The sequence below is a fragment of the Styela clava genome, chromosome 6 (genome assembly GCF_964204865.1).
Source record: "Styela clava chromosome 6, kaStyClav1.hap1.2, whole genome shotgun sequence".
Classification (NCBI taxonomy): Eukaryota; Metazoa; Chordata; class Ascidiacea; order Stolidobranchia; family Styelidae; genus Styela; species Styela clava.
The window spans coordinates 13001770-13016460 of NC_135255.1; the positions used below are offsets into that span (position 1 = coordinate 13001770).

At 36.7% G+C, this 14691-nt stretch overlaps 2 protein-coding genes across 3 annotated transcripts; both read left to right on the top strand.

The window, feature by feature from the left end:
* The first annotated feature begins 76 nt into the window (after positions 1 to 76).
* Positions 77 to 2610, top strand: LOC144424276 (uncharacterized). 2 transcript variants are annotated; one of them, XM_078113404.1, is made up of 3 exons: positions 77 to 152; positions 990 to 1186; positions 1917 to 2610. In XM_078113404.1, the coding sequence occupies exons 1-3, from the start codon at positions 149 to 151 to the stop codon at positions 2154 to 2156; spliced, it is 441 nt and encodes a 146-aa protein (XP_077969530.1). In that variant the 5' UTR covers positions 77 to 148; the 3' UTR covers positions 2157 to 2610. The 2 variants fall into 2 exon arrangements, 1 of the variants encoding a protein (XP_077969530.1); XR_013476596.1 differs by lacking the exons at positions 990 to 1186; positions 1917 to 2610 and adding an exon at positions 271 to 366.
* Positions 2611 to 6257: 3647 nt separating this feature from the next.
* LOC144424287 (uncharacterized) lies at positions 6258 to 8897 on the top strand. The gene is made up of 5 exons (XM_078113436.1): positions 6258 to 6300; positions 6399 to 6472; positions 6591 to 6800; positions 7337 to 7533; positions 8257 to 8897. The coding sequence occupies exons 2-5, from the start codon at positions 6469 to 6471 to the stop codon at positions 8491 to 8493; spliced, it is 648 nt and encodes a 215-aa protein (XP_077969562.1). The 5' UTR covers positions 6258 to 6300; positions 6399 to 6468; the 3' UTR covers positions 8494 to 8897.
* Positions 8898 to 14691: the final 5794 nt, after the last annotated feature.

Sequence of the window (14691 nt, forward strand, 5' to 3'; positions counted from 1 at the left end):
TCTGTTTAAATATAGAAATCCGTTTTTAAATCATAATTTTACGTTTTTTTATGTTTTATAATTGTAAATTAATTTTAGGTCGAACACAAGAGACAAAGGAACACAATTTGGCAAATAGACTTGTTCAGAAACAAAGACATACAATATAATGGGTAATATTGTGATGTTGGTATTTACCTATCATGTTTACGATTACATCATATTAAATGCGGAATAGGTATAAAGTGTATCAAATGTACATTTTAAATGTTTGGTATGTTTTATTTGAAGGAAATACCAAAAGAAATGTTATCATTTCGTTGGTAGCAGTTGTTCTTATAATCAGCGGCATTGTAGTTGCGATTGTAACAAATATGAACACTTTTTGTTCTAATATCACCACTACAACTCCGACGAATACTACTGCCGCTTCAACAACTACTGAGACTATTCAGATGTTAACTGATCCAGGTTGGCTATAAATATCTGAAAACGAAAAGTGGCATAATTTTAAATAAAAAGGGTAACAAGGTCCCGGTTTCAAACTCTTACTTAACAGACGGGTGCAAAATGCACTTGAATTGCATGTGCATGCGAATGATATATTTATTATCAATCGAAACAAGTCATTCAAGCAGTCAAGTAATTAGTATCAGAGACATCCAATTAATCTATTAATTCAAAAAAAATGTTCACGTCGGGTAGATTTGTGATGGAGGGAATGCATAATATACAACTATCCTATAGTGACAAATGATTTATAGGACTTCTGTGCGCTACTACAAATATTCTATCATTGAATAAACGAACGTTTTTTGATTGGTAGTAGATGCGCTATGTACTATAACAATTCGGGTTCAAAATGAATTACGATTGCACCTATTGTTTAAATATCTCGGATAGGTTTCATTGACTGAACAAGTTATATTTAAACCTCTCTGTTTTTACTCATTTCCAAAAATTTTGAGCTTGAACAGAATAAACTTGATCGATCTTAACTTATTCTGCAGATCCGGCTTGTTACTGGATTGAAATCGATAAATCAATCAACATGAATTATGATGATGCGGTTGACGCCTGTTTGAAAAAGAATGGAGTTATTGGTTCTCCGAAGGATGAAAATGCTCTTAACGCATTCATGGACTATGTGAGGCCGGAAAGAGGATACCGTAGAAGATTATGGACAAGTTCACAGATTGATCCTGAGGTAATTAACTGTCTTAGAAAACACTAAATCAAAACATTTGAGTTCAAAAGGGTTTGTATATGTTTTTCCATGCGTTAATTAAACAATTCCAAAAAATTAGCAAAAGCCAAAAACTGTTGCTAGAGGCTGGTAGAGGCTGGTATAGGCAACGAAATATTTTGTAGTTATATTTTTTTAAACAAGAGAATGATGCTTAAATATATAGATACGAATGCCAAAGCGAAGCATTAGCCTACCTTACCTTCTACAGAAACCTTACGTAGTCTACTGTACGGTACGATGGAAAAAACTTACGCGTTTCGCGTAGAATGAGAGAGGTCGCTGAACCGCTACAAATAATTTTTTAATTTTGAAGAGGTCATCACACAAATTTCGGACGGAAAATCGAATCACATAGAATCATAAAGCACACATGAAGTTTAGAAATAAATTAAGTAGTAGATCTCAAGCGAAAAATACGTTCTTAAACCATTAAAATTTCGAAGCAATTGGTCTAGTAGTAGATGAGGAAAGCAGTTTTTTCATAAAAAGAAGAAAAATATCAGCGAAAACAACAAACAACCTCATAATAACAAAACGATCCATAGATACACTAAAATGAGTTTAATAAAATATTGCTGTTATCCCCCCCCAATCGAATTCTCCCAGCAATTCCAACCTTTGAACTAACTTATTAATATTGCTTTAATTAAACCATGCTATCTCTCAAATTCAATTGACTTATTTTTAGACGAATGTGATATCACCTGAGGGTGCATACACCAAATGGTCAAAATGGCAACCCGACCTAGGGTCTCCGTTCGTAACTTTTACCGGAGTTATGCTGATGGTACATGTAGACGAGACAACAGACAAGAACGGGATGGCAAATTGGTTTGTCACATCACTAGTATACGGAGTTGTATGCCAGACTTATCTAAATGACAAAAAAAGGCCAACCGATGTTGATTACCTCGATGGATCATGTTAAAATGAATTTATTCAGAGATTAAAACGATTATTACGTATATGATTTTTTTCTAATATTCGCCAATCCCGTGATACTTCTTATCTGTCAATTTCTCATAAATTGCAGATGTATAAACTGGCGTTTCAATTGTAGAAGAATGCCAATATAATTGACATAAGTCATCTGCAAAAGAACTGACAATAAAAATCGGTTAGATTTGCCCAAATTGCCAATGTTTTGGAGCAAGCCAATAAACTCATTTTATTTTGGAAAACGATGCATGTTGTATATCTCAACGATGTGTTGACAAAATCATTAAGTTTGCATCTTGAACGCCATAATAATTACATACATACAAAATTCAAAAAAAATCGATACTGACAGTTTCCTTATGAAAGTGTGACATACTTTGTATTCGAATAAAATTTCTACTTCATCTAGTGTCGTATTGAAAAAACCATTGCGGGTTTTTAGGTGAAAGTGAACATATCAGTTCTGCGATGAAAAAAAAAGATACCGAAACCGGCCTGTATGGTGGAGAAAGAATGAACTAGTTTATGTTTCTGTAATCTGCAGACGATCGTTGTTAATTTATATTTCTGCCGCATAACCAGAACATCCAAGGTATTGAGGAGAATGATCTCACAGTCTGAGACATATATCTTATTCAAGAGGTAGTCGCTTGATGATTTATACAAGATAGAACTTTGAAAGTGCAAAGACAGCAAGACAGTTTTGGGTAGTTCAATTATTGGACATTTGCAGAGTATACATACGCTTCTTTTGGATGCATTTGGTCTCTTAAGAGTAAATGAATAGTCCGGTAAGATGACATAGAAGAGAAGTGGTATTCACGTCAATTAAAATGGCCGATTGACGGCTTGAACTGCCAGTAATTCAGACAGCAAACTTGTTTTATTCCCGATATCTATAACAAGACATAAAAATCAAACTATAGCATGGCTATCGAGGACTATTTAAAAAAGTAGTATAGCCAAGAATAAATTTGAAATATTATTAAAATTTCTTATATAACTGTTTCACTTTGGAATAATAAACTAGCAATTTTGCAACGACGCGAGATATATTGGTTTACCCACATTGACATAGAAGAGTACACTTTACATAGTGATCCAACATTTTTGTATATGCGTTTTTACAATTGAGTATACCCATTATCCCCAATTTTAGTCGTGTTCCACATTTATAATATAATTTGGTATTATTATTATTGGCGCTACGATTTGCCCAATGTGCGAGGCTATTGCAGTTGAGATCTAGCTAGTATCAGTTAGACATACAATTTGAAAGATTGTAGTTCTTTATATTTCAAAATAGCGGCCCCGTTGACTGACCTGAAAATAATTACAAACAGAATTTTGTAAATTCAAAAAACCTGGTATGACATAATTTTGCCATTTTCTGTAAATATAGCACTCCGATTATAAATACTTATAAATGGATTTTAGGTAGAATATGGGAAACAAACAGAGAAAAAGTATCTGAAGCAGTTGGGAAAAAAAGAAACACAATAAAATGGGTAATAATATAATGTTGTTATTTACCTATCATGTTTACTACTACATCATATTGAATGCGGAATAAGTAAGTATAAAGTGTATCAAATGTACATTTAAAATCGTTGGTATGTTTTATTTGAAGGAAATACCAGAAGAAATGCGATCATTTCGTTGATTGCCGCTGTTGTTATAATCTGCTGCATTGTAGTCGCGGTTTTAACGAATAAGAACACTTTTTCTTCTACTATCACCACTACAACTCCGACGAATACTACTGCCGCTTAAACAACTACTGAGACTACGCAGATGATAACAGAGAAGAAGACTACAAATGATCCAGGTTGGCTATAAAAATCCGAAAAAAAGCAAGCGACATAAATAATTTTTCAAACTAGAATGTAACAGAGTGCCCTCGTCCATCTGTTACTTAACAGCCCGGTGCAAAATGCATTTGAAATGCATGTACATTCTTATGATATATTTACAATTAATCGAAAAAATTCCCAAGCAGTCATGTAATTAGCATCAGAGACATCCAATTAATCTAATATTTCAATAGATGTGATTACGTCGGGATGGTATGTGATGGATATAATGCATATGCAGCTATCACAGTGGTTCTCGTACTTTTTGAAAAAATATTCCACCGCGGACCCCTTGCAATTTTTTGATCCCCGGCCTTGTTCATAGCTAATTTCCGATACGCCAGCTTTTCGGAAACGAAGTTTATCGATCCCATATTAATCTTCCAGTTCTCACATCATGTCAGTATTCTGTTGCTCGGAGTATAATGTTAACTACGTCTCCAAGAAGTGTTTCATCGCCACTTTACGAATTTCATAATCTCGACCATTTCGAACTGTAGCGGATCGCCTGCACCATGCATGATCATTTATCAATACTTCGCAATCAAAGTGGACTAGGTGCCAGTTGAAATTATAACCTACCCATCCTAAATAATAACTGACAATCATAAAATGGCCAAAACATTGCTGTGATCAAATCCAAAACACAAGCACCGTTATTATACGCTGGATGTCACAGATATTTGAGCAATAAAACTATTCTAACTGACTACGGTATTAGTGGAATGAAGTTTTGTTAAACGGATATTTTATCATCGCCTTGTAGATTTGACAAATTTTTGCCTTGAAAGAGCTGAGAACAGTAGTTTCAGCATGTTTTAGGCCAGGGCGTGCCTGAGAAATAGCGATCTTTGCAGCATGATATTTTGTTAGTATGTCGTCACGCTCGATTACTTATCGATCTTAAGATCGGTAAGTATGTTCATGGTATTTGTCTGTTTGTCTGTTAGATGAACGCGATATCTCAAGAAGGCAAGGTTGAATCTGCTCCAAATTTTGTGCATTTATCACATCTCGGACCAGAAGCCTATTGATTTTGGATGAATTATGTCGTATAATTAGTGAGATATTAATTAATAAGTGATGGGACACGCGGTGTCACTATAGAGCCATGATTCGAAACCACAGTTTCGATTGATAAGTCTTCGGTCTCCAACCGATGTTCTCGTTTTATTGATTGCTAACTGCACAACAAGAATTAGATCTGCCGCTCATACTGATTGTCTATGTTCATTCTCAATGCCATCACACAGAAGTATGAAAGTATTTTTGTATATACTGTATATATATATTGTGTATATATATTTTGATGTAACGTGACATGGAACGATTACAAGAACAATGTTTGTTTTATGCGAGGATCTTCATTTAGGCATATTTCATGTTTTCGTGCATGTAATTACCTGACCATTATTACCTGACTATTATCGTGACCTCTCAGAGGCCTGTAATAAGTCAAAATCACTGGGTCGTGACTGTGGGGTAGGAGAAAAAAAATCCTTAAAAAATTTCAAATAACTTTTCCAACTATTTCTATGTACTAAATTTCTTAATATCCTCATTCCGAGCCGCACAACATTCCAAAGTCAATGGAGCGTAACGCGGAGGTTAAATACCAATTTTCCGGTTGTGCAATATTCAATAAATTGTTCTTATTGGTAATTAAGCAACGCGTTGCCCAAAAACGTTTTTGACTCGCTCTCTCTGGCTCGATCGTTCTGAAAAATATTCTTAGTTAGTTAGGTCTAAACCCCTCAATTTTTGTCCGGATCGGCACGCCAGTTTTCAAGGAAACGCACGTCAAATAAAATGGCCGATTGACGGCTTGAACTGCCAGTAAATCAGATCGTGAATTTGTTTCATTCTCGTTATCTATAACAAGACATAAAAGTGAAACTAATTAGTATGATCATAAATCATCGAGGACTATTTGAAAAAGAAGTATAGTCAAGAATAATTTTTAAATATTTTTAAAATTCTCTAATAAATCTCTTTCACTTTGGAATAATAAACTAGTAATTTGGAAGATACGAGAGATCTATTGAGTATACTTATTATCCTCAATCTTAGTTATGTTTCACTTTTATAATATAACTTGGTATTATTATTGGCTCTACGTCGAGACGCACAATGTGTGAGGCCATTGCGATTGAGATCTAGTTAGTATCAGTTAGACATACAAATTTGAAAGATTGTAGTTTTTTATATTTCCATATATAGGCCCCGGTGACTAGGCTGAAAACATTTACAATCGGAATTTTTGTAAATTCAAAAAATCAGGTATAATAAAAATTTCATTTTTTGTTTAAATATAGAAATCCGTTTATAAATCATAATTTTACGTTTTTTTATGTTTTATAATTGTAAATTAATTTTAGGTCGAACACAAGAAACAAAGGAACACAATTTGGCAAATAGACTTGTTCAGAAACAAAGACATACAATATAATGGGTAATATTGTGATGTTGGTATTTACCTATCATGTTTTCGATTACATCATATTAAATGCGGAATAGGTATAAAGTGTATCAAATGTACATTTTAAATATTTGGTATGTTTTATTTGAAGGAAATACCAGAAGAAATGTTATCATTTCGTTGATAGCAGTTGTTCTTATAATCAGCGGCATTTTAGTTGCGATTGTAACAAATATGAACACTTTTTCTTCTACTATCACCACTACCACTCCGACTACAACTCCGACGAATACTACTGCCGCTTCAACAACTACTGAGAATGTCCAGATGTTAACAGAAAAAAAGACCACAACTGATCCAGGTTGGCTATAAATACCTGAAAACGAAAAGTGGCATAATTTAAAAAAAAAAGGGTAACAAGGTCCCGGTTTCAAACTCTTACTTAACAGACGGGTGCAAAATGCACTTGAATTGCATGTGCATGCGAATGATATATTTATAATCAATCGAAACAAGTCACTGAAGCAGTCTATAATTAGTATCAGAGACATCTAATTAATCTATTAATTCAAAAAAATGTTCACGTCGGGATGATATGTGATGGAGGGAATGCATAATATACAACTATCCTATAGTGACAAATAATATATTGGACTTCTGTGCGCTTCTACAAATATTCTATCATTGAATAAACGAACGTTTTTTGATTGGCAGTAAACGCGCTATTTACTATAACAATTCGGGTTCAAAATGAATTACGATCGCACCTATTGTTTAAATATCTCGGATATGTTTCATTGACTGAACAAGTTATATTTAACCTCTCTGTTTTTACTCATTTCCAAAAATTTTGAGCTTGAACAGAATAAACTTGATCGATCTTAACTTATTATGCAGGTCCGGTTTGTTACTGGATTGAAATCGATAAATCAAAAAGCATGAATTATGATAAAGCGGTTGACGCCTGTTTGAAAAAGAATGGATTTATTGGTTCTCCGAAGGATGAAAATGCTCTTAACGCATTTATGGACTATGTGAGGCCGGAACTAGGAAACCGTAGAAGAATATGGACAAGTTTACAGATTGATCCTGAGGTAATTAACTGTCTTAGAAAATACTAAATCAAAACATTTGAGTTCAAAAAGGTTTGTATATGTTTTTACATGTGTTGATTGAACAATTCGAAAAAATTAGCAATAACTGTTGCTAGAGGCTGGTAGAGGCTAACCATAAGCAACGAAATATTTTGTAGTTATATTTTTTAAACAGGAGAATGATGCTTAAATATATAGATACGAATGCCAAAGCGAAGCATTAGCCTACCTTACCTTTTACCGAAACCTTACGTAGTCTACTGTACGGTACGATGGAAAAAACTTACGCGTTTCGCGTAGCATGAGAGAGGTCGCTGAACCGTTACAAATGATTTTTTTAATTTCGAAGAAGTCTTCACACAAATTTCGGACGGAAAATCGAATCACATAGACTCTTAAAGCACACAGGAAGTTTAAAAATAAATTAAGTAGTAGATCTCAAGCGAAAAATACGTTCTTGAACCACTAAAATTTCGAAGCAATTGGTCTAGTAGTAGATGAGGAAAGCAGTTTTTTCATACAAAGAAGAAAAATATCAACGAAAACAACAAACAACCTCATAATAACAAAACGATCCATAGATACACTAGAATGAGTTTAATAAAATATTGCTTTTATCCCCCCCAATCGAATTCTCCCAGCAATTCCAACCTTTGAGCTAACTTATTAATATTGCTTTAATTAAACCATGCTATCTCTCAAATTTAATTAACTTATTTTTAGACGAATGTGATATCACCTGAGGGTGCATACACCAAATGGTCGAAAGGGAAACCCTTAGGGTCTCCGTTCGTAACTTTTACCGGAGTTATGCTGATGGTACATGTAGACGAGACAACAGACAAGAACGGGATGTCAAATTGGACCCTTACATCACTAGCATACGGAGTTGTATGCCAGACTTATCTAAATGACGAAAAAAGGCCAACCGATGTTGATTACCTCGATGGATCATGTTAAAATGATTTTATTCAGAGATTAAAACGATTATTACGTATATGATTTTTTTCGCATATTCGCCAATCCCGTGATACTTCTTATCTGTCAATTTCTCATAAATTTGTAGATGTATAAACTGGCGTTTCAATTGTAAAACAATGTCATCACTCCAATATAATTGACATAAGTCAACTGCAAAAGAACTGACAATCAGAATCGGTTAGATTTGCCCAAATTGCCAGCCAATGAACTCATTTTATTTTGGAAAACGATGCATGTTGTATATCTCAACGATGTGTTGACAAAATCATTAAGTTTGCATCTTGAACGCCATAATAATTACATACATACAAAATTCAAAAAAAATCGATACTGACAGTTTCCTTATGAAAGTGTGACATACTTTGTATTCGAATAAAATTTCTACTTCATCTAGTGTCGTATTGAGAAAATCATTGGGGGTTTTTAGGTGAAAGTGAACATATCAGTTCTGCGATGGAAAAAAAAGATACCGAAGCCGGCCTGTATGGTGGAGAAAGAATGAACTAGTTTATGTTTCTGTAATCTGCAGACGATCGTTGTTAATTTATATTTCTGCCGCATAACCAGAACATCCAAGGTATTAAGGAGAATGATCTCACAGTCTGAGACATATATATTATTCAAGAGGTAGTCGCTTGATGATTTATAGAAGATAGAACTTTGAAAATGCAAAGACAGCAAGACAGCTTTGGGTAGTTCAATTATTGGACATTTGCAGAGTATACAAAATATCTTCGTCCATACGCTTCTTTTGGATGCATTTGGTCTCTTAAGAGTAAATGAATAGTCCGGTAAGATGACATATAAGAGAAGTGGTATTCACGTCAATTGAAATGGCCGATTGAATAAATTTAAAATATTATTAAGATTTCTTATATAACTGTTCCACTTTGGAATAATAAACTAGCAATTTTGCGACGACGCGAGATATATTGGTTTACCCACATTGACATAGAAGAGTACACTTTACATACTGATCCAACATTTTTGTATATGCGTTTTTACAATTGAGTATAGCTATTATCTCCAATTTTAGTCGTGTTCCACATTTATAATATAATTTGGCAGTGGCGGCGCGTGGTCATTTTGACAACCGGGGCAAGCTACTGCGGGACCAAGTCACCCCCATCTACGGGGACAGGATGAGCGCTGTAAGTTCTCCCATCATTTTATGAGTATAAAAATCATTCCATCGGTAACAACCAATCGGCAAAAGCGACAATTTTTAACGATAAGAAAGTGTCTTTAAAACCGGCACAAGTCAAGGGATTAATAAATATAGACATAGTTTATTTTGAAACCTCTTTCAAAAGGAAAGGCAATATTTACCCAGATAAATACAATGACATATTAACAGAAATTTCGGGAAAGCAGACAAAACCTAAAATAAGGTTTAAAACGTTACTATGAAGAAAGGAAAGATATTGCAAAGATAAGGACATGCGTCGCTCACTCATAGATATATATGCTGCTAGACTTCTACTGCTTGAACATATATGCAACACGCCGCGGTTTCTTGGAAGCAATATGCTCAATAACGCGCTGATTAAAGTCATGCATCCCAGAAATAACGTCTATGTGAATGGATAAAACAGCCAAGGAATTTAATCTATCTTGCTTCATTGTGTTTCTAAGATACGTTTTAATACGCTTCAGCGTGCTGAATGTTCGCTGTGCGTCGGCGGAAGAAATAGGCGTCGTCAAAATGATGTCCAGAAATTTTGCAGACGCCGCAAAGGTAGTTACTAGAGTGTTATCTATGAGGAACCCATAGAGCGCGCAAGTTGATGTGATGTTCAAAAAAGTTTGATTGGTGTATATACATCGCAATTCATTTTCCAATTTACCCACGTTTATCATGGGGTTAAATTTGGAGACAGTAGCCAACAAATGGATGGGAAATTGACGTGCAAATTTTAAAAATTTCTGGGGTTCATCAAAGAGAACGCGGCAAGGTGTTCAGTGCGCATCGCCTTTTGATTCACCAGAATATCACAGCATTCCTTTGCAGACAAAATCAAACGCTGCGTTGTTTGCCCGCGGCGTAAAGAAGCACTCCATGTGTCGTCGTATTTTATTGTTTCCCGGATACGATATACAGCATCGCAGAAGTCTGAAATACACGACTGCACAGACGCTCCATCCATTAGCCTTGACTGCTATGCGCCGTATAATACATCCACGTGATAGAATATTGTGGAGACAAAAGCGAGAAAAAATGAAAACTCACCATCTTCTAGCAGACGCTTTAGACCTGCCGCCTCCCTCACAGAGCGTTCGTCCCAAACCGGAGAGCTCTGAACGCCATTGAAACACTCAATGAGCTCAGACCTAATTTCGGACACGCCCTACACCACGCGTGATTGGAAGTTTCAACGTGTTGGTGCACAAGCTGGGAGAGAGCGGCTACATATCTGGCGAAGGAGGTCAGAGCGCTTCGGCGAAACGGAAAAAAATGAAGAAAACCCCGAAACATTTGCAAAAAATATACGGACGAGAGGGGTATCAAGACACATATTTTTAATAACGAGGTTAAATTGGTGTGCATAACAATGTAAAAAATGCGCATGAGGAAAATCTTCTTTTATATAAACTTGAACACTGTGTTTTGACCCACTCATGACTGCCGCGCCGTCATAAGTTTGAGCTATCAATTTTGACTTCGCGTTGTAAGGCTGTAACACTTCTTTCAGTACAGCCGATATCCCGCAAGCCGTGCGATCAACGATTGGTACAAAGCTGTGAAATCTCTCGGTAGGTTTACCATCTTTCACAACCGAAAAATCACAGCCAGTTGGGAAACGCACGTGATGTCAGTTGTCTCGTCAGATTGAATCGAAAGGAACTGGCAATTTTCAATTTCCAGAGCCAAATGTTGTAAATAAATTTTATACATTGAGTCGAGCAAATCATTTTGGATATCCTTAGATGTCCCTTTCGAAACAGTTGCGGCATCAAGATGATCTCTCAATACTGTATCTAGGGATGCGGTGTATTCCACCATATTCAAAAATACCCCTCTATTAGAAGAGTCAGCCCGTTCATCGTGCCTACGGAGGGACAGCTCGTGACAACCAATGAACTTCAAAACATCTATCAATCGACCGAGAACATGGCGGTTTTTCTCGACGTTTTGGTTGTGCCGACGAATAGAAACCGCGCGTCCTTCATCCAACTGTGCTGCAATATTAACATTTCCGAATGTTCGGTATTTTACTCCATTGTCCAGATGCTCCATAGAAGATTGATGATCCCTGGCACGCTCGGAAAGATGTTTAAGATCTCTAAAACCAAATTTACACCAACGTGAGTCACGGGGGTAGCAAAAAGTAGGCAATAAAAACAAAAAAGTGCATTTTTGTCCTCGCTGTAACACAACCATTCGTGTTTTTTATACCAAGTTCCTGCGCAGAATGTACGCCGACGCTTTCCTCCGTCATGGGATTGTTCCAGTGAACAATTTTTTGGCTGCTAAGGCCCAAGACGTTGTACCTCTAATTTTTGTTCCAGCGGCAGCTGCGAAAACGGAGTGCGAAGTAGTGCATCAACCTTATTCATTATGAGGTCTAAGGCTAAGAAATGCGAAGTCGGAAAGAAGTGAGGAGCAAATGGCAAAGCACTAAAGGTCTCTAACTGATTCAAATAGCGAAACAAGCGACAAAAGCGAAAGCGAGGAAACTATCATCTCTTCAAGCAACCAACGAACGAGAAGGAATGCGTGAATATGTCAACACGTTGTTGTAAGAAACGTCGGCATTGTGTCGTCATAATTTCGGGGCTAGCCCCGATCGGCCCCGATGATTTAGTAAAAGAAACAGAAAACAAACGAGACAGACGCGGCGAGTGGAAGATAAAAGAGAGAATACGATATACAATGAGCAATCGGGGCAAAATCGGCGTCGTCCCGTCGACGTTCGGCGAAGGCTTTGCGAGCGAAAAATGAACCATGTCGGGAGAATATGCTAGTGTAGACAGTCTGTGCAACGGATATTGAGGTATTTTTCAAATATTTTTTATTATACCGAAAAAACAACCGGGGCATTGCCCCGGTTGGCCCTATTGACGCGCCGCCACTGTAATTTGGTATTATTATTATTGGCGCTACGTCGATTTGCCCAATGTGCGAGGCTATTGCAGTTGAGATCTAGCTAGTATCAGTTAGACATCAGAGCGTGCCTGAGAAATAGCGATCTTTGCAGCATGATATTTTGTTAGTATGTCGTCACGCTTGATTACTTATCGATCTTAAGATCGGTAAGTATGTTCATGGTATTTGTCTGCTTGTCTGTTAGATGAACGCGATATCTCAAGAAGGCGAGGTTGAATCTGCTCCAAATTTTGCATGTGCATTTATCACATCTCGTAGCAGAAGCCTATTGATTTTGGATAAATTATGTCGTATAATTAGTGAGTTATTAATTAATTAGTGATGGGACACGCGGTGTCACTATAGAGCCATGATTGGAAGCCACAGTTTCGATTGATAAGTCTTCGGTCTCCAACCGATGTTCTCGTTTTATTGATTGCTAACTGCACAACAAGAATTAGATCTGCCGCTCATACTGATTGTCTATGTTCATTCTCAATGCCATCACACAGAAGTATGAAAGTATTTTTGTATGTACTGTATATATTATATATATTGTGTATATATATTTTGATGTAATGTGACATGGAACGATTACAAGAACAATGTTTGTTTTATGCGAAGATCTGCATTTAGGCATATTTCATGTTTTCGTGCATGTAAACTCAAACCGTTTATACAGACCGGTTTTGATAAGGGCTGTAGTCTAACATAGCACCACAATCTTGTGATTTTTTACCCTCGAGGTAATTATCACATTTTACCATAACAAAATTCTGGTTTATCTTTTTTCGTATCGACTGTTGATGAAAAGTAAGATCATGTATTTTGACCAATAAGAGGCTGTGGGCGTGTAGATGAAACCTTAGATCAGGGTCGTCCGATCTTTTTGGCCAAAGGGCCACATGTAATTTACTAATAAGTGCGTGGCCCACTTAACATTGTAGTGATGTTTTAGTTTTGCTACACTGACTACAGGTTTATAAAAATAAAAAAAAATACCCTCACGCCAAACTTTCACAGTTATTAGAACAATAAAACTGTTGTTTCCCAACCATTGATGGGGCGCCATCAGTGGTTATTCCCAAAAGTTTCGCAAAAAACAAGTCAAGACGCTTGATCATTTCCATCACAGCTCCCAACAAATCAATGTCCATAGTCGTGCCACTAATTGGGATAATGGCTGTGAACTCTTCAGGAATTTCAAAATCAATAATAACTCCACGCATGAAGAGCAGTAGACTTAATGCCAGTATTTTCGTTAAGCGCCGAGGAATACGATGAAAACTTTCCCGCTTTTGCAATTGAAGCTTCTGCTATAGATTTCCCAAGCTCTTCAACACGAAGAGAATCGTCTGTATTGACAGGTTTATATTTGCAAACGACTCTTTTATTTCCGGACATCAATACTCAATTTTTTTATTCAATTCCGAAAAATACAGCGCGGGAAACTCAAAATGTTTGCGCGGGCCACATATGGCCCACGGGTCACGGGTTAGACGACCCTGCCTTAGATTATATCGGAGGGCAAATACCAGTACATCACATTTGCGTTGCGTATTTCACGCTTTCGCTCAGAATTAATTTCTGGAAACGTCGTTTACAACTCAGTAATGCGATAAATGGAAACAATATTTCACATGACGTATATTCACAGTTTTCGTCATAACGGGGCTCTTGCAAGATCTAGGAAAAATCGCGCCTGCGGCGGTACCCGCGCAGGGGGGTAGGGAAATATTTTGAGAGAAGTAGAAGAGGACGCTCGTTAGAAGGGGTCGATAGATGCACGCGAGTTGCGAGTTGCGCCGGACGAATGATGGTAATTCGTCCGGTTTGCTGCCTCCGACCCATTTAGACCCCTGAGTAATGTGGATAACACATCATAAACCGGTAACTCCTAATGGAAGTCGAGTTTCATCAATGTCCGGGTCCGTAATCACTCAACCGTGGAGACATTTTTTGTGATAAACTTGATCTCAATTGCTTCGTATAACCTAAATATGGCATCCATACCTATTACCATTCCGAGATATTACCTGGAATCACTGAAGCGTGACTGGGGGTACGAGAAAAAAATGCAATTGAATAAT